We start from the raw sequence: 25,000 nt of genomic DNA, 5'->3' as shown, positions 1-25,000 counted from the left end.
GTATTTCAACACGTCGGACAACGCCTTCTACTCTCTCAAACAAAAACCCTCGAAACAGTACTTCTGCTTCTCCCATTTCAAAGCCGCCCACTTTCACTCACATCCTGAACAAAAGGATATGTTCAGCCTTGTTCACACTCCAACCCCCCCACCCCCCCATGTCCCACACTGCTGTGTTTTGTTCTCTACAGGCTCAGCCATTCCCGTAGGCATCGACGTACAGGTGGAGAGTTTAGACAGCATCTCAGAGGTCAACATGGTAAACACGTCACCGTTTTTATCCAACATCTGGATCTGTGACTCTGGATCCGAACACTGGTGTGAGTTTGGTTCCTGTTTGTTCTTCAGGACTTCACCATGACGCTCTACCTGAGGCATTACTGGAAGGACGAGCGTCTGGCTTTTCCCTCGGGCAACAACCTGAGCCGGACGTTCGACGCTCGGCTGGTGAAGAAGATCTGGGTTCCTGACGTCTTTTTCGTCCACTCAAAGCGCTCCTTCATTCACGACACCACCATGGAGAACATCATGCTGAGGGTTTACCCAGACGGCAACGTGCTTTATAGCGTCAGGTGACCTCTTGTGTTTGGAGAGATGTTTTCATGCACAGAATCACTTCTCCAAGAAAACGTTCACCAGCAGGCACCAAATTCCAATGAACTGAAATTTAATGTGCAAAATGTTATAGAAACAAATGGAAAGTTTCACAAACACTCTAAAATCTACAACATCTTCATTTCTCCAGACGTTAAACCTCTGAAATCAATTTAAAACAAAATTCACTTTGTAAATGAAATTCGTCCTATTACAACAATTCCACACATTTCTGTCTTTCTATTTCGTTCAACTCAAACAAACAGTATAGAGAACGTCGATAGCGTTTGTGGTGAAAGATCTTTATGCCGGCGTGAGTCGGTGTCACACAGAACAAGCTGCTTCGTCTGTAGTTGAAGTCGACGGAGAGAGTTTTTAGGGAGCCAAACGTCCCACTGAATGATTTTACGTCGTTAATCTATCGGCTCTCTGATCAGAGCTTTGACTAATCTCGCAGTTCTGAAGGTTTTGTGAGGTATAAACATGTGTATGGTGTTAATGCTCCTCCTGCTGTGTGAAATGTGTCTGCTAAACCCTGTGATGATGTGATGTTTGAAGTGATTTGATTTGCTGCTGCTGCTGCAGGATAACAGTGACGGCTCAGTGCTCCATGGACTTCAGCAGTTTTCCTCTGGACACTCAGAACTGTTCCCTGGAGCTGGAGAGCTGTGAGTGTTTCATTACCTTCACAACAATTACAAAAAAACAAAGTTTTTTAATCTAATGATCAACATGAAAGTCCACCACGTGTGCCGTGTGAAGTAAAGCAGCGCTCCACAAACCTCGACCTCGCGTCTATCCACAGCTAGAATTAACTTCGTCGCTGTCAGACGGAATCCTCGTATCTCCAAAACTGTTATTTTTCAGGACATTAAAAAACGCTGTACCTTATCTGCAGTGCACAGGGTTTAGTCCGCGTTGCAGTGGATTGTCTTGCGCTAAATTCCTGTCCTCAGACGAGCACCAGAACTAGCGGGGGTCAAGATTTTTTTTTCTTTGAGCCCAGTGTTTTGAAGACATTTACCTCAGAAAACGTGTTGATTCGTTGCGACTCTTCTTGAGGAGAAATATGCCGTGAAGCTCTCCCACGGAGTGAGGAAGAGGTGGACAGTTGAAGTGTCCAATGGAGTTATGAGATTTGCGCTCAAGCTATTTTCAAGACTTTAGATTGGTTAATAACTTGTAAAAATAACAGACCCACGTGGGGACTGACCAATAGCATCGATATGTGAAAAAATATGAAATTGACCAAATTTGGACATACGAGGTTTCCGCCCCGACAGCGACGACTTGCTAATTAAGTAGAATTTTAATGTTTATTTTTCTTTGGATTTGCAGATGTTTCACCTTCAGCATTAAAATTTGTATTTTTTTATTGTGATGTTTTAAAGGCATCAATCATGACAAACATGACAAACATGAAACATGACAAATCATGACAAACATTGAATTGAATTAAATACACCTAAACAACACCCTTTTAGGTGACGTGTGTATAATTCATACATACAGTACATATGTATAAGACCTGAACTTTTATTCAAACACTTTCCTCCATTTCTGTCCATAAACGTCCCTCTGGTCATTTCCTGCTCGTTTCTAATGACGTTCTGCTACACTGTAATAAACCCTGACTCGTTATCGCACAGACGCTTATAATGAAAACGACCTCATGCTGTACTGGAAGAACGGAAACGACTCTCTCAGAACAGACGAGATCGTTCTCTCGCAGTTCTTTATAGAGGAGTTCAACCCGTCCAGCGGCCTGGCCTTCTACAGCAGCACCGGTAAACTGATTGTGCTGTTTTTGTCTTTCTTTTTGAAGCTGTTTGTACTTCTTTGGCTGAAAAAGTGCTGAGTAACGGCCGGCTTTGTCTCCGTTTCCCCTCAGGCTGGTACAACAGACTCTACATCAACTTCATCCTCAGGAGACACATTTTCTTCTTCATGCTGCAGACCTACTTTCCCACCATGTTAATGGTGGTGCTCTCCTGGGTGTCCTTTTGGATCGACAGACGAGCCGTACCTGCTCGTGTCTCGCTCGGTACCACACACACACACACACACACACACACACACACACACACACACACACGCACACACACCTAGTTATGTACTTGAGCAAACCGACTCATGTACAAACACTCTCTCTAACAGATCTGATAAATCCATGGAAAACATTTCCGTGTCTCCGCCAATCATCTGCATTTCTATTTAGAAATCGCTCCACTTTTGTCCACATGTGGTGTTACATTATGGACCTGTTTTTGGTTCTACTCAGGAATCACCACCGTCTTGACCATGTCCACCATCATCACTGGCGTGTCAGCCTCCATGCCTCAGGTGTCCTATGTAAAGGCGGTGGATATCTACCTGTGGTCCAGCTTCCTGTTTGTCTTCCTGTCAGTCATCGAATACGCTGCTGTCAACTACTTCACCACCGTGGAGGAGATGAAGAAGATGAAGAAGGGGAAGGTCGAGATCTCCTCATTCATGTTAATTAGGTTCCTTTAATCTTTATTAACGCTTTGTGAAAATATGTCGATTTATTAACGAGTGAACGCAACAAGTGGGCGTGGTTTTATCATCGATCTGATGGAGTCAATAGCCTTTGTGGGCGGGGCTTTGTAAAGGGTTTTTAATCGGATTCATTTATAGGTAAATACAGTTTGTGGGCATGGTTTTGTGGGCGTGGCTTTGTGAAAGTGCTTTGATAAGTTGAGCTTGATGTGTTTAAAACTAGTGAAATGCTGCCCTCTGCTGGTAAAACCTCCACATATCAACTTATAACACTGCAGGTGGGAAACTTCACTTCCTTAGGAAAGTTTGTACTGATGCTTCCTTCCTGTCTGTAGCTCTCCAGTTTCGACACTTCCCAGGCCATGGCCTTCGATGGCTGTTTCCATGACCCGGACATGGAACTCAGCACCTTTCCTCAGCTGACGGACCTCGGTGTGGAAGCTCCCATGTCTTCTCAGAACTCCAGCGTTCCCGAGGTTCCTCCTGCTCTGGGAACACGTCTACGGAAAACACGACCGCTGAGATACCACCTCCAGCTGCTCATGAGCAACAGCTACATCATTGACTCATACTCCAGGATCCTGTTCCCTCTCGCCTACCTCACCTTTAACATCATCTACTGGAGCGTCTACACCTGAACCTTAAACACAACCTGATTTCAGGTGAAGAAGCTCGTCATGACGCTTCTTTCACACGAACGTGAATCCTGTGACAGTTCGTTTATCTCAGAATAAACTTGTGACGGCTCATGAACAGATTAAAATGCGAGTTCATGGAAGGAGTCTCCAGTGTCAGTATGACTATGACACGGGGTTTATTTTCCTCAGTACTGATTGTTAATGTACAGAAAATAAAATGGTCCTTGTTTATAAAGCAAATATACAGTATATCATTAAGGTTATGAATGAAAATAGGTCTTAGTCGAAGTAGGACTTTGCAAGTTAATAATGATTATGTAAATCTGAGCATTTATTCATAAATATCTCAAAAAAAAAAATAAATAAAAAAAAAAAAAAATGGACCAAAAAATTTACTAAAACAATAACCGATGCTTATAGGTGACAGGTCATTACATTATTATTATTATTATTGTTGTTGTTGTTGTTGTTGTTGTTGTTGTTAATAATAACAAAAAGTAGACGATGAAGTGTTTACATAGCACTTTAAATACTTTTATTAAAGAATTATTAATAATATTAATAATAAATAATATTTTAAAAGAAAAAGGAAAGAAAGGAAATAAAAAAAGAAAGAAAGAAATCAAAGGTCATCAAAAACAATCTCTGATAAACACACACAGACTTCATTTTACAGCAAAATTAATTTGACGAGAAATTCAGGACCAGATCTTATAAATTCTACAATATGCATGTTGTTTATTAAATGATATTAAACATGAGTAATAATATTTAATTGAGTATATTTAAATTGAGATGTGTTTGAGTGCCGAGGAAACATGAGCAATCCATCATCATCATCATCATCATCATCATCATCATCATCATCTCAGTAAGTATCTCGGTCAGGGTCACAGTGGATCCCGAGTCTATCCCGGTGAACGCCGGCCGTGATGCAGGAATACACCCATGACGGGCCGCCGTCCCACCACAGATCACACTTGTTGATGTACAGACATTTTTTTTTCCTACCGCCAATAAATTTCAATCAAACTAATTTACTGTTCATCTGATCGAATATACAAACTTTCTCCAGTTTACTGCTTTCTGTCTCTTTTTTTTTTTAGTTTCCATAAATAATAATCTTCAGAGGGTTAAGACAGTAAACACACAACACCTTTAACATTAGTCTAGCTTTAAATCTTTCACTCCATTTACTGTAAAGCGCTTTTTTTAAAGCATTAGAGAAGACATGAACTATTTCAGTCTGTGAGACTGTTTCTAAATGTGTCATGACTTTTTATAGGTGTATAATACTGCTTTTTTGTCTGACTTTCGGCTGTCAGCTTTCTTCATAAACGGAGGAGGTTTGTTTCCTTTTGCTAATTTTCATCTTTTATAAGAGAACATTTTTTATTTACTGTCTGTTTGATATTGAAACAGAGCTGTAACTGTGTTCATAATGAACGCTCTTCGAGTCTTGATCCAAAATGGATGCGTACTGAAGTTCATTGGAATATTATTTGCATGATTGTACAGTAGATGCATCTCTGTCCTGGTTATATAACATCTCTCCATTCTGTTACTGTATTTATCACCATCTGTAAGTGCTTAAGGTGGTGTGGTGAAAGGTGGAAGATCTCAGGGACTCTCAGGGACTCTCAGGGACTGTTCATCTGTTGCACATTTGTTCCATCCTTCATGAAGAGTTTTTATCCTGCTGAGGGCTGCAATACGTCTAGAAGATCTCCTGGGAATACGGAACAAGATCGAGACACATCATAGGAGTCATTCGTGAGTCGACGATTTGAGCCACTGTAGAGCAAAACGGTTCACTGTGTTAACCCATGACACGTCTCGCTCCTGTCCGTGTAGAGAGTTCTGGTTCCAGCTATAATCGGTGAACGAGGCGGTTGGACTCGTCTGTGGACCCGAACCCGCTGCTGTCATCCACCGGTGAGTCTAAAAGGTGGAAATAAACAAAGTGTCGTTTCAAAAACGTTCAGGATCATCAACCAAATCTGAAGAAAATGTCAGAACTAATACACTCTGTGTCACGCTGCTGTAGGAACGCAATCAACACCAGAGTGTCAGCAGTACTATAGAGCAGAAGTCCCTACAACAACCTTCTCACAGTTCTTACAGCAGCTACCGTACAGTATAAACGCTCGTTCCTTCATCAGCCTCTATTTTTCTTTCTCCCTTGAGCTTATATTTAGATAAAAATATGAAGCTCGTCGATGTTCTGAAGACGTCTGAAAGATAATACGGCGAAATGGCTCCTGGAGGTAAACTCTAGAGACTCCAGGGTTTCGAACGAGATGTAAATAAATATCTTGTTAAAGAAAACTTGACCTTTTTTAATGTCAGGGGTCTGATATAAAGAACCCGAACAAGCTGTTACTATGGAAACATGAAGGTATTAGAACCGAGCTCATTCATGTGTCAGAGCTGCTGCTATAAAAGGTGAATGTTATCAGGAATTCAGCAGCGCTGTGGTATGAGGTGCTTCTGTAGAATTTGATGGAAGGAGAACTGACTGTTTATGTTTGATGCTAAGCCCAAGCTGTCAACACTCATTGACGAGTTCCTTGAGGTACTGAAGTGGTTATAAGAGGCCTGGGAAGTGTTGGCTGTGATGACTGAACTCTTCTTGGTGTGTTGAGTTGCTAAACGACTCCAATCTGCACACACAAGGAACAAATCATTAGAACATCACAGGATGCAAGTAAATATCGTCTCCTAGCGCACTGCACATTTCTGGTGCTGGTGTGAATGTCTGAAACTGTACCTGAGTTTTCTGCTAGTCTGAACTTGCCACAGCAGAGGTAGATTCGCCACTGTCTCCTGACATTCTCTTTTAAAGCGCAGTGAAACACGAAGATGAAAATACCTTTGGAAATAAAAAAGAACAAACCGTGAGTCGTGCTGGATTCAATCTTCCTCATACAAATAGATGAATATGTTCTGACAGCTCTCACCTTGGAAGGCGTTGAAGATGGTGAAGAGGTACATGAATGGTAGATTGACCACGCCCCAGGCAAAAAAAGCAAATCCCCATGTAAGGCCGAGTAAGACGGTGAGACCGGCGATGCTGCGCAGATCCTGGAGCCATTTGCGATTTTGGTTATTTTGGGGGTTTTGACGTTTGATGCGTCTCAGCTGTACCATAACCACCACAAACATGACCATGTTGGTCAGGAAGATCACACAGAAGTAGCCCACCACTGACACGTAGAAGGCTATATCGTTCTTCAGCCAGCAGCTGAAACGAAAAACAAGGCTTTAAAAAATGTCATCAAGCTCCATTATTCGATGGTGATTATTTTGCTCCAAACTTACAAATCATCTGTGCTTCCATCCGTATACTTTCCATACGCAATGAGGCCATAATTATTTTTATCCACCGAGATCACAATGATAACTATGATTAATGGAATACCTGAAACGCACAGTTAAACACAGCATTAGTAAACCATCCAAATGCAACTCCAACATCTGGGGAACTCTGTAGGAACTCACCCCATCCTGCCAGAGAGAACTTCAGCATGTAATGCGATACAAAGTTCTTGAAGACCTTGACGATACTCAGGTAAAGATGCAAGGCCTCCAGACCCATCCACGTGAAGGAGGCGAGCAGGAAGTAGTGCAGGAAGAAACCGGTGGAGATGCACAGGCCAACGGCATTGGTGTAGAGTGCCAGCCATGAGTCTGCCAGGAAGACCATGTTGAGAAGGAAAAGTGCAAAACACAGCTGGATGAGGATCTTGGATGGAATGTCTTTGCGGATTTTGCTGAGGAAATAAAAAGCAGAGAAAAAAATTAAGCATGACGTCATTATTCGTTTCATGTTTGAAGAGGATATGAAAGGATTTTTTTTTTGACTCACTCAAAGGCCAGGTAGGTGAGGAGAGTGATAGCAAGGAAGATGGCAGAAAGTCCACATCCAATAAATGTAATGAAGGTGAGGATGGTGCCCTGCAATTTGTCAGTCACTCCACCTCTGGAGATGTCCTTTACAAAGAAAAAAACAAAACAACTTCATCTAGATACCAAACAGTTTTTGATTGTTAGCGTGTAACTGAAATAAAGCAGGAAGTGTTCGTATTTAGACCGAAATCTGTCTTTAAACCCTAAAGATCTAAAAAAAATCCACATTTCAGTTTTACTTCCAGATCTTTCGTATTGACTCGATGCTGAGTTGGACGTATTAATGCTCACCATTAGCACTGCAAAGCTGGTCAAGTGGTTGCAGCTACACTTTATCTCGTTATCTGTGCTGTTCAGGAGAAAACAGCCGCTACTGTTCCATCCTCCTGCTCCACCTACAGGACATCAAACGGATTATTAGACGTAATCATACCACAGCTCTCGCTCTTCTGACTGGTCTGAATGTGTTATAAAGTATAAAGAACGTATATTTCACTTTCAGGTGAAAAGCTGTTCTCCTGCCTGTAGGTCCCACAAGGAGACATGGTTTGGACCTTTGCTCTTACTGCTTGTATTCTCTCACTCACTCACTCTCACTCATCTTCTACCGCTTATCAGAACTACCTCGGGTCACGGGGAGCCTGTGCCTATCTCAGGCGTCATCGGGCATCAAGTCAGGATACACCCTGGACGGAGTGCCAACCCATCACAGGGCACACACACACACTCTCATTCACTCACACAATCACACACTACGGACAATTTTCCAGAGATGCCAATCAACCTACCATGCATGTCTTTGGACCGGGGGAGGAAACCGGAGTACCCGGAGGAAACCCCCGAGGCACGGGGAGAACATGCAAACTCCACACACACAAGGTGGAGGCAGGAATCGAACCCCCAACCCTGCAGGTGTGAGGTGAACGTGCTAACCACTAAGCCACCGTGACCCCCTACTGCTTGTATTCACTTGTGAAATTGAATGCTGTGTTTCTTTAAGGTCGAACAATGGTTTTTAACGATGGACTATACACCGTTTATGCTAAATATGTATCTTTCACCTGTCAGTTAATGTGCTGCACCTTTACAAGCAATGGTACAGTTTAGTACCTTTTTTCCTGACGATTCAATAACCCGAGTATAACAAAGCCTAAATGATGGTAATGTGTCTCACCATTTTGGTTAAAGTCCCAGAAAACACACGTCAGATTTTCCTGTAGAAATGAAGAAGAAAAAGAAATCAGTCAGAAACCTAACACTAAAGGTTGCGGTGCTGCAGATGAGCGAGAGACTACGAACCGTTATAGTGGTCGTGTTCTGCAGAGAGAACACCACGTTGTCTTTCAGGTCTCTGATGGACAGGTTGGCGACGCTGGTCCCCAGAATGAGGCTGGCCAGTTGCTGGTTAGTGAGATTGCTCTGCAATAATTCACACGTATCGTATGATAAAGAAGACATATTTATCATCTAGTTTATATACATGGCCATGGTGTGACATTTCATAGTCCTTACCTGAAACAGTGAGCTCTTTTGGAAGAACGTGAACTGAAGCCGAGATGCCTGTTGCTTCTGCTCTGGGGACAGACCGCTGGTCAGAGAGGAAGGGAGTGTGATGGAACCCTGTCCAGATGGACTTCCAACAGACCTCCTGCTCCTGCTTTTCATCTGGAACAAAACACACAGCCACAAACACTCAGAGCAATATCATGACAGGATAAATGCTGGAACAGTCAGAGGTAAAGCCTTCAGGACTTTGTTCTTTTTATCATCATGGAAGAGAAGAAAATATAGGCTGGTCAGGACAACTGTTTATAGCTGCTATAATGTAAAAGAGAACTTATTTTATGTTTTACATAGAACTATTTATTCATAAGAAACCTAGAGTTAAAATAAAATAATAAAATTCATTGGTAAATTTCTGTGGAAGAAGAAGAACACTGTACTTATTTTACAGTTAATTGTAAAACCATTATAATTAAAGTAAATGTTCTATAACCTGCACTGGAATTCTGGAAGATGAATTGATTTTATATTTTATGATAACGTGCTGGGGGTCACGGTGTCTTAGTGGTTAGCACGTTCGCATATAAAGATACATATTTAGCATAAACGGTGTATAGTCCATCGTTAAAAAACATTGTTCGACCTTAAAGAAACACAGCATTCAATTTCACAAGTGAATACAAGCAGTAGGGGGTCACGGTGGCTTAGTGGTTAGCACGTTCGCTTCACACCTCCAGGGTTGGGGGTTCGATTCCCGCCTCCACCTTGTGTGTGTGGAGTTTGCATGTTCTCCCCGTGCCTCGGGGGTTTCCTCCGGGTACTCCGGTTTCCTCCCCCGGTCCATAGACATGCATGGTAGGTTGATTGGCATCTCTGGAAAATTGTCCGTAGTGTGTGATTGTGTGAGTGAATGAGAGTGTGTGTGTGTGTGTGCCCTGTGATGGGTTGGCACTCCGTCCAGGGTGTATCCTGCCTTGATGCCCGATGACGCCTGAGATAGGCACAGGCTCCCCGTGACCCGAGGTAGTTCGGATAAGCGGTAGAAGATGAATGAGTGAATGAATGAATGAATGAATGAATGAATGATAACGTGCCTTTTATTTATTCAAACTAACTTTCATTCTTTACCAGTATGTCTGTTGGGCTGTTGATGGAAAACGACATTCCTGCAAAGTTGGTTCCATCGATCTTTGTCACCGCCAGTGCAAGTGATGACAACGCTATTGTTACCGAATTGTCCGGAATGACCAATTTCAACGCCAGCTGATCCACAGCCTTGATCAAGCTGAAAAGAAAGAAACCATAAATAATGACACCCACCCGAATTCTTGCTCTCATTTCTCTCTACCTCCTTTTTATGTCAGGGTTTCTGGTGTCTCTTACCGGTTGGATGAGGAAGCCAGAGATCCTGCAGAAGCATTGAGGAGATTGTTAATGACAGACAGAGCAGCCTGACACACATTAAGGCTGATGTTTGGCGCCGAGAGAATATCCTCCAGTTTCCTGACCACACTCTCCACTTGAGAGGAGTTCAGTGTTGATGTATCCTGAGACTGGTTCAGAAGCTGATTTACCAAACCCAGAGAGCTTGTGGTCACTGTAACATAAGGTAAGAAAGTGACTTTTATCTATTCATCCATGACATGCTGGAAATATTTCACCTGTATACGTGCACTCAGCTAACTGCTATCATTTTGACAAGCTAACCAAATTTCTATCCATTGGTTCTTTAGTTTCTCATCATTATTTGGTTCAATGATTTTCAGCTTGTTGCTCTCAGGTCTGATCAAACTCACATATAAAAATGATGTCTCTAATGTAAATGTCATAAAACATTATGATTGCATTGTTGTTACCCAAGCTAGCCAAAAAAGTAGATAATTGGCCCTTAGTGTCCATTTATGTACATTAGATATTTTTTAAGTATAAGTAATTAGTATTATCTTGGGATTTTCATTAGATGATTAGTGTTATCTTCTAGACTTCACTAACTAAAGGTAAAAAAAGACCCTCATTGTTAAATATCTATTCTCTAAAATGTGTGGAACATATCGTCGCTGTCAGGCGGAATCCTCGTATCTCCAAAACCGTTATTTTTCAGGAACTTAAAAAAACGCTGTACCTTATCTGCAGTGCACAGGGTTTAGTCCGCGTTGCAGTGGATTGTCTTGCGCTAAATTCCTGTCCTCAGACGAGCACCAGAACTAGCGGGGGTCAAGATTTTTTTTTCTTTGAGCCCAGTGTTTTGAAGACATTTACCTCAGAAGACGTGTTGATTCGTTGAGACTCTTCTTGAGGAGAAATATGCCGTGAAGCTCTCCCACGGAGTGAGGAAGAGGTGGACAGTTGAAGTGTCCAATGGAGTTATGAGATTTGCGCTCAAGACCCACGTGGGGACTGACCAATAGCATCGATATGTGAAAAAATATGGAATTGACCAAATTTGGACATACGAGGTTTCCGCCCGACAGCGACGATATAGTATTTACACATTATCTTTCATTTAAATCTGCGCCTTTGACTCAAACAGTCTGAAGCAAGTCAATGGACTAACCTGTTCCGTTGGTGGTGGTAATGGTGTTGGTGGTAATGATGGTGGTGGTGGTATTCTTCTCTGCCTGTGCAGTGGTGTTTTGTGGTCCTGCTGTTGTAATATTAGTGTATATATCTGTTGAAACTATGCTGTTAGTGTTAGGTGTTAATGTTGTACTGAGATTCTTATCTGGAGCGGAGGTTATGTTGGTAGATGTGGTGTGATTGCCAGGGCTGTCTGTGCTATTTAGAGGACTTGATGTTAAACTATTGTTTGCACTATAACTTACTAGGGTGGTATTAGTTGTAACCTGTGTAACGTTAAATGGACTCGATGTGGTGTTTTGACCTAAATAACTTGTAGTGAAGTTGCTGGCCAGATAAGCCGTGGTGTTCGGCTCTGAGGTCGAGTTCTCTGTGGTGAAATTCTGCTGAATTGTGGAATTTGTTGGGCTCAGATCTGTTATATTTGGTGTGCTAAATGACACTGATGTCTCAGAAAATATGGTGGTGTTTGTAAATATGAAGGTGGTGTTTGGTTGTGTTGTATTAAGAGGTGACAATGTTGTTGTTTCTGTAACATTGCGAGAGGTGTTTGGTTCTGTAACCACAGAATACCAGCTTGATGTTCCGTTAGGTTGTGTGATTGTTGAGGAATTTGTGGATGTGATCTCTGTTGTTGTGCCTGTGACACCCAGTGTGGGGTTTGATTCTGTCAGGTTATAAGATGAGGATGTTGTATGTGTTAGAGTGAGGTTGGTGTATTCTTCTGTAATGGTTGTGTGTGAGACTGATGTTCCGTTAGGTTGTGTGATGACTGAGAGATCTGTAGATGTGATCAGTGTTGTGCTGACCAGTGTGGTGTCGCTGGGATGTGTGACATTCCCTGTTGGTGTGTTTGTAACACCTTGAGTCGGGTTTGATTCTGTTATATTATAGGATGATGATGTGTTTAGGGTAGTGAATGATTGTGTCACATTATTAAATGATGCTGATGTTGTGTTTGTGGAGTCTGGAGTAACGTTTAAATCTCTGTCCTCATTGATTGAGGGTGATGTCGTGTTTACAGTGTTTGGATCTGTACTGTCATTGGATGAAGTCGGTGTTGTAGATGGAGTGACTGGAGTGGTGTTTGTATCTGCACTGTTATTGACTGTAGCTGATGTAGTGTTTGTAGGGTCTAAAGTAACATTTAAATTTCTGTTCTCATTGACTGATTCTAATGTACTGTTTGTAGTGTCTGGAGTAGTGTTTGGATCTGTACTGTCATTGGATGAAGTCGGTGTTGTAGATGGAGTGATTAGAGTGCTGTTTGTATCTGCACTGTTATTGACTGTAGCTGATGTAGTGTTTGTAGTGTCTGGAGTAGTGTTTGGATCTGTACTGTCATTGGATGAAGTCGGTGTTGTAGATGGAGTGATTGGAGTAGTGTTTGGATCTGTACTGTCATTGGATGAAGTCGGTGTTGTAGATGGAGTGATTAGAGTGCTGTTTGTATCTGCACTGTTATTGACTGTAGCTGATGTAGTGTTTGTAGTGTCTGGAGTAGTGTTTGGATCTGTACTGTCATTGGATGAAGTCGGTATTGTAGATGGAGTGACTGGAGAGGTGTTTGTATCTGCACTGTTATTGACTGTAGCTGATGTAGTGTTTGTAGGGTCTAAAGTAACATTTAAATTTCTGTTCTCATTGACTGATTCTAATGTACCGTTTGTAGTGTCTGGAGTAGTGTATGGATTTGTAATATTAGCCTCTGTCACCGCACCATAGGGTTCTGTAACTGTTTGATTGACTGAAAGCACTGACGTGTATGTAGTAGCTGATGATGTAACAGTCGTCTGTAAAGGTACTGTTGTGGTGTTTGTCTCTGATCTTGATGAAGACTGACAGCTCTCATTTAACTGCAGATACTTTACTTGACCGCTGTAGGAAAAAAAAACATAATTGCCATAAATTGTACAATACATTATGCAATATTAACATCACATAGGTGCAATCATTAGGGTAACACATATCTCAGGCATTGTGGAGCCCCTAACCAGTCTGAAGCCTCCGTAGTTAATTGGATTTTACCCTAAAATAAACTCTAGAAGTAGCACTTCTCAAGCTGGAGACCACACAGTCCAACTACTTGATCAACTACATCATCAAGCCCAAAAAGGATCTCTGAACTCAAATTCGCCCTTAAGGTTCCTGAAGATTTCTTGAGAGTTCCACAATCACACGTGTTGAAATCTACCCTGCTTAGCTTCACTTGCCATTAGATCAGTCAGCAGACATAAACCAGATGTAGACTAACACAGGTCTCCCTCTCTGTTGGCTGGCAAAATATAGCATATAAAAGATTTTTGCCTTTAAAGTACAGTATTATTGATCTTTACTGCAATGTTCCATCAGAAGCTGGAAGGTGGTGATCATGATTACTTTTATATGATGCAACTTAAGCATTGTATAATATTAAATAACTCACCATGTAAGATTTCTGGTGAGGGATTGGAACTGTCCATCTGATAGATCACAGGTTTGGGGAGACGAGCCAATGTTGACAGCAGACCATTGATATGTTGAGTTTATTGATGCAGCTGTAGAATCACTGGATGATCCGCATAGAGCTAAAACAGAAACTAATTTATAATTGCTTCTGCTCTGGAAGGCCCATTCACTTGATGCCTCTGAAACAATTTTAAAGTAATACTACTTTAGTAATTTTTCAAATACTCACCAGCCGTTCTACTGAGGGAACCTTGATATCTAATTTGGTTGGATTGGAATAAGACCACCAGAACCTCTGTGAGAGTGCACATATCCAGCGGCTGACTGTATAGCACCGCTATCATACAGCTCTGCAGTCTAAGGGCAAGAAGGAAAATATTATTATTTAACCTAAAAGATTTAATACAAGACAGATACAGGAACAAAAATTCATGTAAAGATTACCTGTTAGAAGTACTATTGCACTGTATGTGTGCCCCCTACAGTCAAACAAAATAGAAAAATAGAATAAAAATGACACAATTGATTGTATCCAGTCATCTTTTCAAACTTGTCGAATCGGAATTCCACAAGGCTCAATTTTAGGCCCTTTGCTTTTTAGTTTATATAATATTAGGATTAGTATATATAAATGATCTTCCATACAGTTGCAAGAAAGCCAAATGCCAAATGTATGCAGATGACACAATTATATATGTCTCAGCAAAAACTCCTCAGATTGCAGCCGAAATGCTTTCAAAAGAATTGGATGGTGTATCACAGTGGCTCCGAAACAATCATCTGACCCTGAACTATGATAAGACTCTAAGTCTCTATGTGCTTTTCAATAAAAAGAAAGATCAATAAAAATGTTCGAATAAAGATGGATGAGAAGGAGATAGTTGAGGTACATGAATTTAAATTTCTAGGGGTTACATTAGATTCTCATCTTAAGTTTGAAAGTCATGTAAAGAGGCTGTGTAGAACTGTCAAGACTAATTTAAACTGCTTTCGATTGATAAGACAATATATACCCATTAATGCAGCACAGCAATTTATGCATTCTCTGATATTTTCTCATCTATCGTATTGCATCACTGTTTGGGGTCAGGCCAATCAAACAACAATTACACCTATTAGGTCATTATATAAACAGGCATTAAAAGTAATGGACCAAAAACCTATAAGATGGCACCATTGCATTGTTCTAAGGAAGCATAATATATTGAGTTTTGACAGTTTTGTAAATTATTTATTTTTAAAACTAATTTTTAAGTGTATGAACAACCTTGAACCAGAAATACTCTGTCAATTAGTAGTGAAACAAAAGATAAGAACTAGAGGCGCAACTAGTGGAAACTGTATAGCCGCAAAACGTAGAACAACATTTGGTCAGACGTCATTTTTAGTAAGAGGCATAAATTTATGGAACGATTTACCACCAGAAATTAAAACATTAACAAGACTCAAGGTTTTTAATACACATTTAAAGCAGCGGCTGAAACTGAAACAACTCTGTGAACATTGACTGTATGGGATACAACGCAATGTATGCAAACATAAGGTTGCATATGTCAGCATGCACAGACATACTGTATGCATACTTTTGTGTTTTGTATTGTTAAATATGTCTAGACTCTGTTTTAAAGTGATTGCTATATTTATTTAAGCCCATTTTAGCTTATGGACGGAATGTATTTATTGCATGTATTTTAATAGTTATAAATTCTTGATTTAATATTCTGTAATTTCTGTTTTAACTTTACAAGCCTAACCAGGTACAGGGGTTGCAAATTAGTCATGGAACCTGTATGCATGGCGTCTACTTTGGATTTTATAAAGCAATGTTTTTTGCATTCGTCCCTGTCAAATAAACATCAATAAAAAACAAAAAAATCACCACCGTCATTGTAACCTCTATGAAACAATAAAGATGTTTTACCTGATATAAACGGGATTGATTGGAAGTATAATTACACTGAGACCTGTAAGGAAAGTACATTGTTTTACCTTCTGATACTATAAATGTGGATGTGAATTTGTTCTGCGTGAGTCGGTTACTCACAGAGCAGTAACTTGTGAACCGCAAGGAGAAGACAGAAGTGAAGTCTAAGGGTTTAAAAAAAAAAACAGAATTAAAGATTCAGGTGTGAATAAAGAAGTTGTCCAAATATGGTCATTAATACATTTCCATCATCATAGAATAAGGTGTAAATACTCCATGAAATTTACTATGTGTCTGTTATTACAACTTTTAGCTTTTTACTCACTTTATCTGAGATGTCATTTACAGTCACTGAGGCACTGTTGATAGTCAGATGAAAAGTATATATCGCTCCTAAAACAGGTGGAAAAGAGCATGGTGTCAATACATGTGAACAATATAAACACACAGATGAGTGCTCATAAGTAACACATGCTCACCAGAACCACTGCAGAATCTATAACAACTACAGGAGCCCTGCAGGTTACCTGAAACACAAGGACATATATGATAATAACTACAATCAAGGCATCAAAGGCACAGTGTTGTAGTTTAATATAATATCATTTAAAATGTGATTTAAGTCAAATTGAGCAACCGATGGTCAGGGGTGTGGATAGGGCAATTCAATCCATTTTAAATGTTAGTGGGGCATGTTTGCTACAGAGAACTTTATTATTTTATTATTGCCACATATACATTACAGCACAGTGGAATTCTTTTCTTCACATACCCCAACTGAAGAGGTTGGGGTCAGAGTGCAGGGTTGAGGGGTTGAGGGCCTGAGGGGGGTTGAGGGCCTTGCTCAAGGGCCCAGCAGTGGCAGCTTGGCTGTGCTGGCCCTTGAACCCCGATCCTCCGATCAACAACCCAGAGCCTTAACCAGTTGAGCCACCACTGCCCATGGATTATTTTATATGTGACCTATGATGCTAATTCCTTATTCTGTTTTGCTTTTTTAATCTTTTTCGCTTTTTAAAAAAAATCTAATCTAAGTAGTTGGTGAAGAACAAGTTCTTGGTATCGTTGGCTTATCTAGGGTTTCCAACTTGGCCAAGACTGTAGTGTTGGGTATTTGCGTTAAATTTAGTGGAGAAATCGGATGAGGAAAGTGCTAGCGGTGGGAATATGTCGGCTACAGAAGGAAATTTTCAGTAAAGTGGCATCACTGCCTGAGTCTGTTGATTTTGGTATAGCTGAGAATTCAAAGCTTGATGGTGTATCAGAGGTAATGATCAAGGAAGGATGGAATTAGCATTTAAAGATGAAGGTATAGTGCTGGTAAATGTGCTGTTTGTGATATTTACTGTGCAAGTAATAACAGTAATAGATATTATAGGGCTTTGTCTAATAAATGTATCTGTAGTAGGAGCAGGAGTTGTAGTAGGAGTCGTAATGGTGTTACCTGTAGTTGGAACAGCAGTGGATGCAGGATTGCTGCTAGTTGGAAGAACAGAAATTGGAGCTGGAGTAGTTACAGTATCTACAGTAGTGATAGCAGGGTTAGTAGGTATATGTAAAGTAGTAGGAGTAGATGTTATGTTTTCTCTGTTTGTAGGAGAAGTAAATGTGGCTGTATACGTGTTGGTCGGACTAGTAGACCTAGTATCTATGGTAGTAGGAGTAGAACCTATGGTATCTATAGTAGTAAGTGTAGAAGCTGTGCTGGTATCTGTAGGAGAAGTCACTGGGGTAGTTGGAGAGGAAGAAAATATTTGCACAGGTATACCTATAGACAGAGTAGAAAGAACTGTGCTATTTGTTGTAGGAAGAACTGTAGTCTCAGAGGGATCTGTAGCATTAGGCACAGTAGCTGAAGAGGTTTCATTGTTAATAGGTGTCATAGCCGTGGAGATATCTGTGGTAGTACTAGCAATCATGTGGGTATTTCTGGTACTATAAATTGCAGTTGTCTGGTTATCTGTGGTAGTAGAAGTAGGATTTGTCTGGTTATTTGTGGTAGTAAAAATATGATTCGTCTGGTTATTTGTGGTAGTAGAAATCGGATTTGTCTGGTTATCTGTGGTAGTAGAAGTAGGATTTATCTGGTTATCAGTGGTAGTAGAAATCGGATTTGTCTGGTTATCTGTGGTAGTAGAAATCGGATTTGTCTGGTTATCTGTGGTAGTAGAAATAGGATTTGTCTGGTTATCTGTGGTAGTAGAAATAGGATTTGTCTGATTATCTGTGGTAGTAGAAATAGAATTTGTCTGGTTATTTGTGGTAGTAGAAATAGGATTTGTCTGGTTATCTGTGGTAGTAGAAATAGGATTTGTCTGGTTATCTGTGGTAGTAGAAATATTTGTCTGGTTATTTGTGGTAGTAGAAATAGGATTTGTCTGGTTATCTGTGGTAGTAGAAATAGGATTTGTCTGGTTATTTGTGGTATTAGAAATATTTGTCTGGTTATTTGTGGTAGTAGAAATAGAATTTGTCTGGTTATTTGCCGTAGTAGAAATATCATTTGTCTGGTTATTTGTGGTATTAGAAATATTTGTCTGGTTAACTGTGGTAGTAGAAATAGAATTTGTCTGGTTATCTGTGGTAGTAGAAATAGGATTTGTCTGGTTATCTGTGGTAGTAGAAATATTTGTCTGGTTATCTGTGGTAGTAGAAATAGGATTTGTCTGGTTATCAGTGGTAGTAGAAGTTGGATGCGTCTGGTTATCTGTGGTAGTAGAAATAGGATTTGTCTGGTTATCTGTGGTAGTAGAAATAGGATTTGTCTGGTTATCTGTGGTAGTAGAAATAGGATTTGTCTGGTTATCTGTGGTAGTAGAAATAGGATTTGTCTGGTTATCAGTGGTAGTAGAAGTTGGATGCGTCTGGTTATCTGTGGTAGTAGAAATATTTGTCTGGTTATCTGTGGTAGTAGAAATAGAATTTGTCTGGTTATCTGTGGTAGTAGAAATAGGATTTGTCTGGTTATCTGTGGTAGTAGAAGTTGGATGCGTCTGGTTATCTGTGGTAGTAGAAATAGGATTTGTCTGGTTATCTGTGGTAGTAGAAATAGGATTTGTCTGGTTATCTGTGGTAGTAGAAATAGGATTTGTCTGGTTATCTGTGGTAGTAGAAGTTGGATGCGTCTGGTTATCTTTGGTAGTAGAAATAGGATTTGTCTGGTTATCTGTGGTAGTAGAAATAGGATTTGTCTGGTTATCTGTGGTAGTAGAAATAGGATTTGTCTGGTTATCTGTGGTAGTAGAAATATTTGTCTGGTTATTTGTGGTAGTAGAAATAGGATTTGTCTGGTTATCTGTGGTAGTAGAAATAGGATTTGTCTGGTTATCAGTGGTAGTAGAAATATTTGTCTGGTTATTTGTGGTAGTAGAAATAGGATTTGTCTGGTTATCTGTGGTAGTAGAAGTTGGATGCGTCTGGTTATCTGTGGTAGTAGAAATATTTGTCTGGTTATTTGTGGTAGTAGAAATAGGATTTGTCTGGTTATCTGTGGTAGTAGAAATATTTGTCTGGTTATTTGTGGTAGTAGAAATAGGATTTGTCTGGTTATCTGTGGTAGTAGAAGTTGGATGCGTCTGGTTATCTGTGGTAGTAGAAATATTTGTCTGGTTATTTGTGGTAGTAGAAATAGGATTTGTCTGGTTATCTGTGGTAGTAGAAGTTGGATGCGTCTGGTTATCTGTGGTAGTAGAAATATTTGTTTGGTTATTTGTGGTAGTAGAAATAGGATTTGTCTGGTTATCAGTGGTAGTAGAAATATCATTTGTCTGGTTATTTGTGGTAGTTGAAAAATCATTTGTTTGGTTATTTGTGGTAGTAGAAATAGAATTTGTCTGGTTATTTGTGGTAGTAGAAATATTTGGCTGGTTATTTGTGGTAGTAGAAATAGGATTTGTCTGGTTACTGGTGGTAGTTGAAAAATCATTTGTCTGGTTATTTGTGGTAGTAGAAATAGGATTTGTCTGGTTATCTGTGGTAGTTGAAAAATCATTTGTTTGGTTATCAGTGGTAGTAGAAATAGGATTTGTCTGGTTATCAGTGGTAGTAGAAATATCATTTGTCTGGTTATTTGTGGTAGTTGAAAAATCATTTGTTTGGTTATTTGTGGTAGTAGAAATAGGATTTGTCTGGTTATTTGGGGTAGTATCAGAGAGTGTATTGTGTGCAATGGTAGAAATTGTGCAACTTGTAGAAATGTTCTGAGCAGAAATAGTATCTATAGAAGGAGCAGTAGACATAGTAGTCACAGGGGCATCTGTGATAGTAGAGTGGTCAACTGTGTTAATAGAAGTATTAGTTTCAGAAGTAGCAGTGACTGCTGTAGTAAAGTTAGTGGTCGTTGTGCGCTCTTGAGATGTGGTTATAAATGGTGTGGCTGGTCCTGCATACGGAAAAACAAAAAGATTATTGCATTTTTTTTTAAATCTGCACCCCATAAGTGCAAAAGCAAACTACAACATTTAAGCTTTAGGATCCCATGTATCTATTAAAAGTCACTGATTTTAAGTAGCTGAAGAAGTTCAGATTTCAGAAACTTTGACTGTTACCAAGAGCTGACACTGAAAACACCTTCCATACAGGTTATATCACCAACCTCTTACCAACCATATATAGCTATAATCCTATCAATGACTATACCTTCTATAATCTGAGCTGTTACTATAGAATTTATAACTTATTGATTTGTAGTTATATTGAAATCCAGAAATAAACAACGCTACAATATGTTATAAGCTAATGCATTTATTTATTTTTCCTGTGGAGGGGAGACAAGTAAACCCTCCGTTCCCTGCATTCATGTTATACTAAATATGCACAAAACTAAATATAATATATTCTAAACATTTACTGGACACAAATTAGCAAGCCCACAGATGGACAGGTTAGCATTACTCACTACAAACATACTCATTAAAGTGAACTAGCACTTACCATTCATAATAGTACTTCTGTCACTGCTGCGTTTTACCCGTACAAGGTGTGAAAGACTGAGTGTGCCTACAGAAAAGCCATGCAAACAGATAAGAACCACATCCATTTTTGGAAAATGGATGAAAAGCACTGGAGTGGATGAATATGACACATTGCAGGACTACACAAATATACAACACATTCATGCAATACACACTTTAACTGTATGTTCAGCTACATATAATGCAAAATGAGGTAGCATGAAATAATGAAACAGTACAAAAGAAAATGTTAGACATGCATTCAGAGAGACAGAAAGCAGGCATGACTGCTCTAGAGATGCACATTTTCATCTGTACTTTTACTTTTGTGTCCTGTATATTCATTTATATCTGACCATTATATGTCTGATGAATAAGATGGTAATCAGATTGCTGTATCATGACTAATATACACTTTGTGTTAAACATCTTAAACAGACCTAATTCTTCATGAAATATTTAAACTAGCACTTTCTCCCCTGTTTGTTGTATGTGTGTATTAAAAAACAACATAAAACAACAACGTCGAACAGTTTTTTTAGACTCATGGTATCTTAAGTCTGTAACCTAGTGAACCAGAGTGAATGTATTCAATGATCGAGACTTAAAAGCACTTTTGTACGTTGCTCTGGATAAGAGAAAATACTAGGTAAATGGTGGATATTGATGTTTTGTTAGATTTTTAGCTTTGGGCTGCTTTCATATCACCGCGTGCCAGACCTGGTTACTATGCTCACCGCAGTAAAGGGCGTTGTCCTGGACCCAGGCCTGGGCTCGACTGATACTCCACATGCTCGAGTCCCAGCCCACAATTGTGCCGTCCTCGCAGTTTGCATGCTCTCTCACGTCCCCCCACATCCTGAACATGTAGAGCTCTATGGTGGCCATGCTGGTTTCTGGGAATATGTCCCACGGCTGACATCCCAGCTGTAGCTTACCGTTGAGTTGCATGGCGTGAGCAAACACTCTACGTTCGTACGTCTTCTGACTGCTGCCGATGTTCAAAATGAAGCTGTTACGCAATGAGTCAATGCGCAGACACAACCGGTGCCAACGTTCCAGCGTGAGCTGCACAGGGAAGCGATGTTGCACACCCAGGATCCAGGCGTACATGGCCTCGCTGTCACCATGCAGTGCCAGGTCATATTTTGGTGAGCGAGGCGTCGTGTAGCTAAACGCCATCCAGTTTCCTGCAGTCAGTAAACGCATGTCCATGCACACGGTGATCTGGGAGAGCTTTGGCACGCTCTGCTTGTCCTGCAGAATCCACTGGTCTCTACATCCCTGCAGTACAGCCTTGGAATTGCTCATGAAGTAGCTGTCAGCTGAGAAGAGACAATCAAAGAAAGAATGAATAAGAGACAAAAACAGAAGAATGACAGGTGTCTGTGGTATGGAAAGGAGATACATGCTGAGCAGGTTATCGTGACTGTAATCTCACACCGCAGTTTGTTATATGATGTTTGACCTTATTGTTTTGTTTCTACTTTCAGTGCTGTTATATTCTCTAGTATAAAACTCTATTACATTTCCTGTTTCTTTTGAACCCTCAATAACTCCAAAACAATTAAAGAAAAAAGTTCTTAAGAAAAGATGTATTTGTAAGATTTATGTATCCAACAGACAAAATATTATATTATGAATAATATATTAAGAAATAATAAATATTATCATTACAGATGTTCCTCAGTACCATGTTACACACTGGCTATAAAGCAGACATATTTTCAGAAGGACATGTTGATAGCATGAGCAGTTTTTCCAGTTCCTCTGGTCGGTTTTATCTCTATGGAATGTTCACACACTGTAAAAAAAAAAATCCCTTGTAAATATGAAGATAACTTATTTCAGTGAGATCGTCGCTATCGTGCCCATTAATATTTAGAGCTGAACTACAGTCAGGTTCGTTTATAGTAAGAGCAGACTGTACTGACTGAACCACTGCTACTGCTAATCATAAACAAAAGAATGACTAGTTATGGTAGTTATAGTGTGGTTTTAATCCTTTATTTCCAAATACACGTTTTAAAAAAGTATGAAAGAGTCAAATTGATCATAACTTGGTTTAGATCAGGAACAAATATCATGTTAGACACTAAGAGCTCAATAAAATGAGCAATGACAATAAAAGAAATATAACGTGTGTTATGTATCAGACTAGCTAGTCCGATATTAGATGCCTAGCTGTAGAACCAGTTAAAACCTTGTTTTGCTAAAATAATTAATGCTAATGTGTGTCCTATTTCTCTGAACTTCATGAATTTCAATTTACAAAGTAAATTAAATAAAAATCCATGCAGTACAAACCAGAGTCATGAAAGCTAAATTCTTTGCCTTGTTCTTATGCTGTTGCATGTTTATTTCTGGAATTATAATTTCAGTATGACAAGTTTATTTTGTTCGATTTACTTACTTAGCGCCTCGTTTCGTTCGGCGCTAACCACATCACGTCACAATGGGTTTGAAATGTCAACTAGCCTAAAAATAGCTTTGATCTCCTCCTTCGTCTCAGGACTCGCCCTACACTTGTCTGAAAAACACTAATCATTGAACTAATTGTTCTTCAGGAGCGACGAAAGTTGCGGGACTTTAATTCCACCTGTAATCTAACATACACCTTGTACGTCAGCTCACGAGATCATGATGCTGATGCGTTCACGTGCCGTGAATATATTCTTAATATAATCTCTGACTAAAGCTGCAGGCAGATAAATGGAAAAGATCAAAATCTACTGCAACAAAGGTTCATGGTTAGCGTGAAGGCATTATTACGAGGTGTGGTTAGCGGTGTTCCCGGAGGCTAGCGTCATTCTGCTGTGATGGAAAACTTCATTCCTGGCTGTCACGTAGGAATGGGAGAACAAATAAGTTACAATATGACTTACATTCTATCAGCAATGTGTATGTGGTGTATCGGCTGAACACGCTGACTGACATCACATCCTCTGTTACACACCATATTTACTGTAAAAACCAGGGGGTTCTCGACCGGCCTAGAGACTCGGACCGAACCTAGCACTTAACGATCCTTTAGCAGAACTAATCAACAACATTCTGACCAATCAGAATGCAATAAGCATTTGAAGAATCTTTTCATAGTTGTGAATCTAATAGCTGTTCTTTAGTGTTTATATCATGTTTCCGATCACAGTCACTATATGCAGCACATCTTACGTCAGGAGATAAATTCATTTACCTGCATAGAAAGTTGCTGCCCTCATCTAGATATATCAGTGTTTCATTACACAAATTAAATGCTGTTTATTCACAGGGCATTGATTTGGCTAATTCCTTAGCTGTATCTATTATATTAATTATATAAATATTGTCCTATGCTTATAGTCTTAAAGAAATTATTATATTAAATTAAATAAATAAAAACATGTTTGTGAATTTCTACATTTTCAGTAAGTGATTTATTAAAAGAAAGATTTGAATCTAGACTATACTAGATAATAATAATAATAATAATAATAATAATAATAATAATAATAATAATAATAATAATATCTGCATATCCAATGTTTTTGAGTATTTAAAAGGTAGTTTGTTAAATGAAAATGCAGCAATTTAAATAATTGATAAAGAATTAAATCAGGTGTGAGAAGTGAGTGAGGAATTATAAGCCTTTATTTGCGTCAGAACCCAAAGAACTGAATGTTTCCTCTTTGTTGTGGCACTTGATCTGTTTCTGATCATGTTAATAACATCTGAGCATCAGAGGGAAAGAATTTGCTTCCATTATTGCAATTAACATTCATTTTATAATGATTTAATGAGTCGCATTATATTTCTGACAGCATCTGTGTTTGTGTGTGCGGTGAAATCGAGCTGTCTTTTACTTCTAAGTAGCCGCGGTTGCTCAGACTGCATTCCTCTCGATCGGTCCTCCGTCTCAACTCTGCGGCCTTCCGTGTGTGGGTTTTTAAGACATT

At 39.6% G+C, this 25,000-nt stretch overlaps 3 protein-coding genes across 4 annotated transcripts in view; 1 reads left to right on the top strand and 2 right to left on the bottom strand.

Annotated features, from left to right (window-relative positions):
• The window catches only part of LOC132840200 (gamma-aminobutyric acid receptor subunit rho-3), an 8,706-nt gene extending 4,890 nt beyond the window's left edge, over window positions 1-3,816 (top strand). The window contains exons 3-9 of the mRNA XM_060861681.1: window positions 192-259; window positions 349-572; window positions 1,180-1,262; window positions 2,244-2,381; window positions 2,486-2,638; window positions 2,876-3,069; window positions 3,450-3,816. Coding sequence (XP_060717664.1) covers window positions 192-259; window positions 349-572; window positions 1,180-1,262; window positions 2,244-2,381; window positions 2,486-2,638; window positions 2,876-3,069; window positions 3,450-3,752 — 1,163 coding nt within the window. The 3' untranslated portion in view covers window positions 3,753-3,816. The remainder of the gene's footprint in view (window positions 1-191; window positions 260-348; window positions 573-1,179; window positions 1,263-2,243; window positions 2,382-2,485; window positions 2,639-2,875; window positions 3,070-3,449) is intronic.
• Window positions 3,817-4,423: 607 nt separating this feature from the next.
• Window positions 4,424-18,360, bottom strand: adgrg2a (adhesion G protein-coupled receptor G2a). Of its 2 annotated transcripts, XM_060861584.1 has the most exons (21): window positions 17,558-18,360; window positions 16,593-16,640; window positions 16,439-16,506; window positions 16,234-16,277; window positions 16,111-16,153; window positions 14,634-14,668; window positions 14,419-14,546; window positions 14,167-14,308; window positions 11,719-13,619; window positions 10,548-10,761; window positions 10,293-10,449; window positions 9,174-9,326; window positions 8,961-9,080; window positions 8,836-8,875; window positions 7,953-8,056; window positions 7,621-7,745; window positions 7,254-7,525; window positions 7,074-7,173; window positions 6,713-6,996; window positions 6,523-6,624; window positions 5,754-6,415 (listed from the first exon to the last, which is right to left on the bottom strand). In XM_060861584.1, the coding sequence occupies exons 1-21, from the start codon at window positions 18,030-18,032 to the stop codon at window positions 6,216-6,218; spliced, it is 4,755 nt and encodes a 1,584-aa protein (XP_060717567.1). In that variant the 5' UTR covers window positions 18,033-18,360; the 3' UTR covers window positions 5,754-6,215. The 2 variants fall into 2 exon arrangements, with proteins under 2 accessions (XP_060717568.1, XP_060717567.1); XM_060861585.1 differs by lacking the exons at window positions 14,419-14,546; window positions 14,634-14,668; window positions 16,111-16,153; ... (2 more) ...; window positions 16,593-16,640; window positions 17,558-18,360 and adding an exon at window positions 4,424-5,693 and having other exon boundaries at window positions 6,272-6,415; window positions 11,719-11,805; window positions 13,503-13,619; window positions 14,167-14,271.
• Window positions 18,361-18,687: 327 nt separating this feature from the next.
• The window catches only part of LOC132839915 (mucin-2), an 11,242-nt gene continuing 4,929 nt past the window's right edge, over window positions 18,688-25,000 (bottom strand). The window contains exons 3-6 of the mRNA XM_060861129.1: window positions 21,803-22,390; window positions 21,046-21,111; window positions 18,811-20,494; window positions 18,688-18,691 (exon numbers count right to left, since the gene is read on the bottom strand). Coding sequence (XP_060717112.1) covers window positions 18,688-18,691; window positions 18,811-20,494; window positions 21,046-21,111; window positions 21,803-22,390 — 2,342 coding nt within the window. The remainder of the gene's footprint in view (window positions 18,692-18,810; window positions 20,495-21,045; window positions 21,112-21,802; window positions 22,391-25,000) is intronic.

Source organism: Tachysurus vachellii, chromosome 25, assembly GCF_030014155.1.
Source record: "Tachysurus vachellii isolate PV-2020 chromosome 25, HZAU_Pvac_v1, whole genome shotgun sequence".
In the NCBI taxonomy this organism is placed as follows: domain Eukaryota; kingdom Metazoa; phylum Chordata; class Actinopteri; order Siluriformes; family Bagridae; genus Tachysurus; species Tachysurus vachellii.
Note: the sequence above shows the minus strand (reverse complement) of the source record. Positions and strands in the feature narration are given on the sequence as shown.

Bases quoted from the DNA above. Each gene is read 5' to 3' on its own strand.
- adgrg2a (XM_060861584.1), bottom strand. From the start codon at position 18,032: ATGATTGCTAGTACTACCACAGATATCTCCACGGCTATGACACCTATT. The intron at 16,641-17,557 runs GTAACACCATTA...CTTGTGTTTCAG, and splicing joins CACTGCTGTTCCAACTACAG to GTAACCTGCAGGGCTCCTGT. The intron at 7,746-7,952 runs GTGAGCATTAAT...TTCTTTGTAAAG, and splicing joins CCAGCTTTGCAGTGCTAATG to GACATCTCCAGAGGTGGAGT.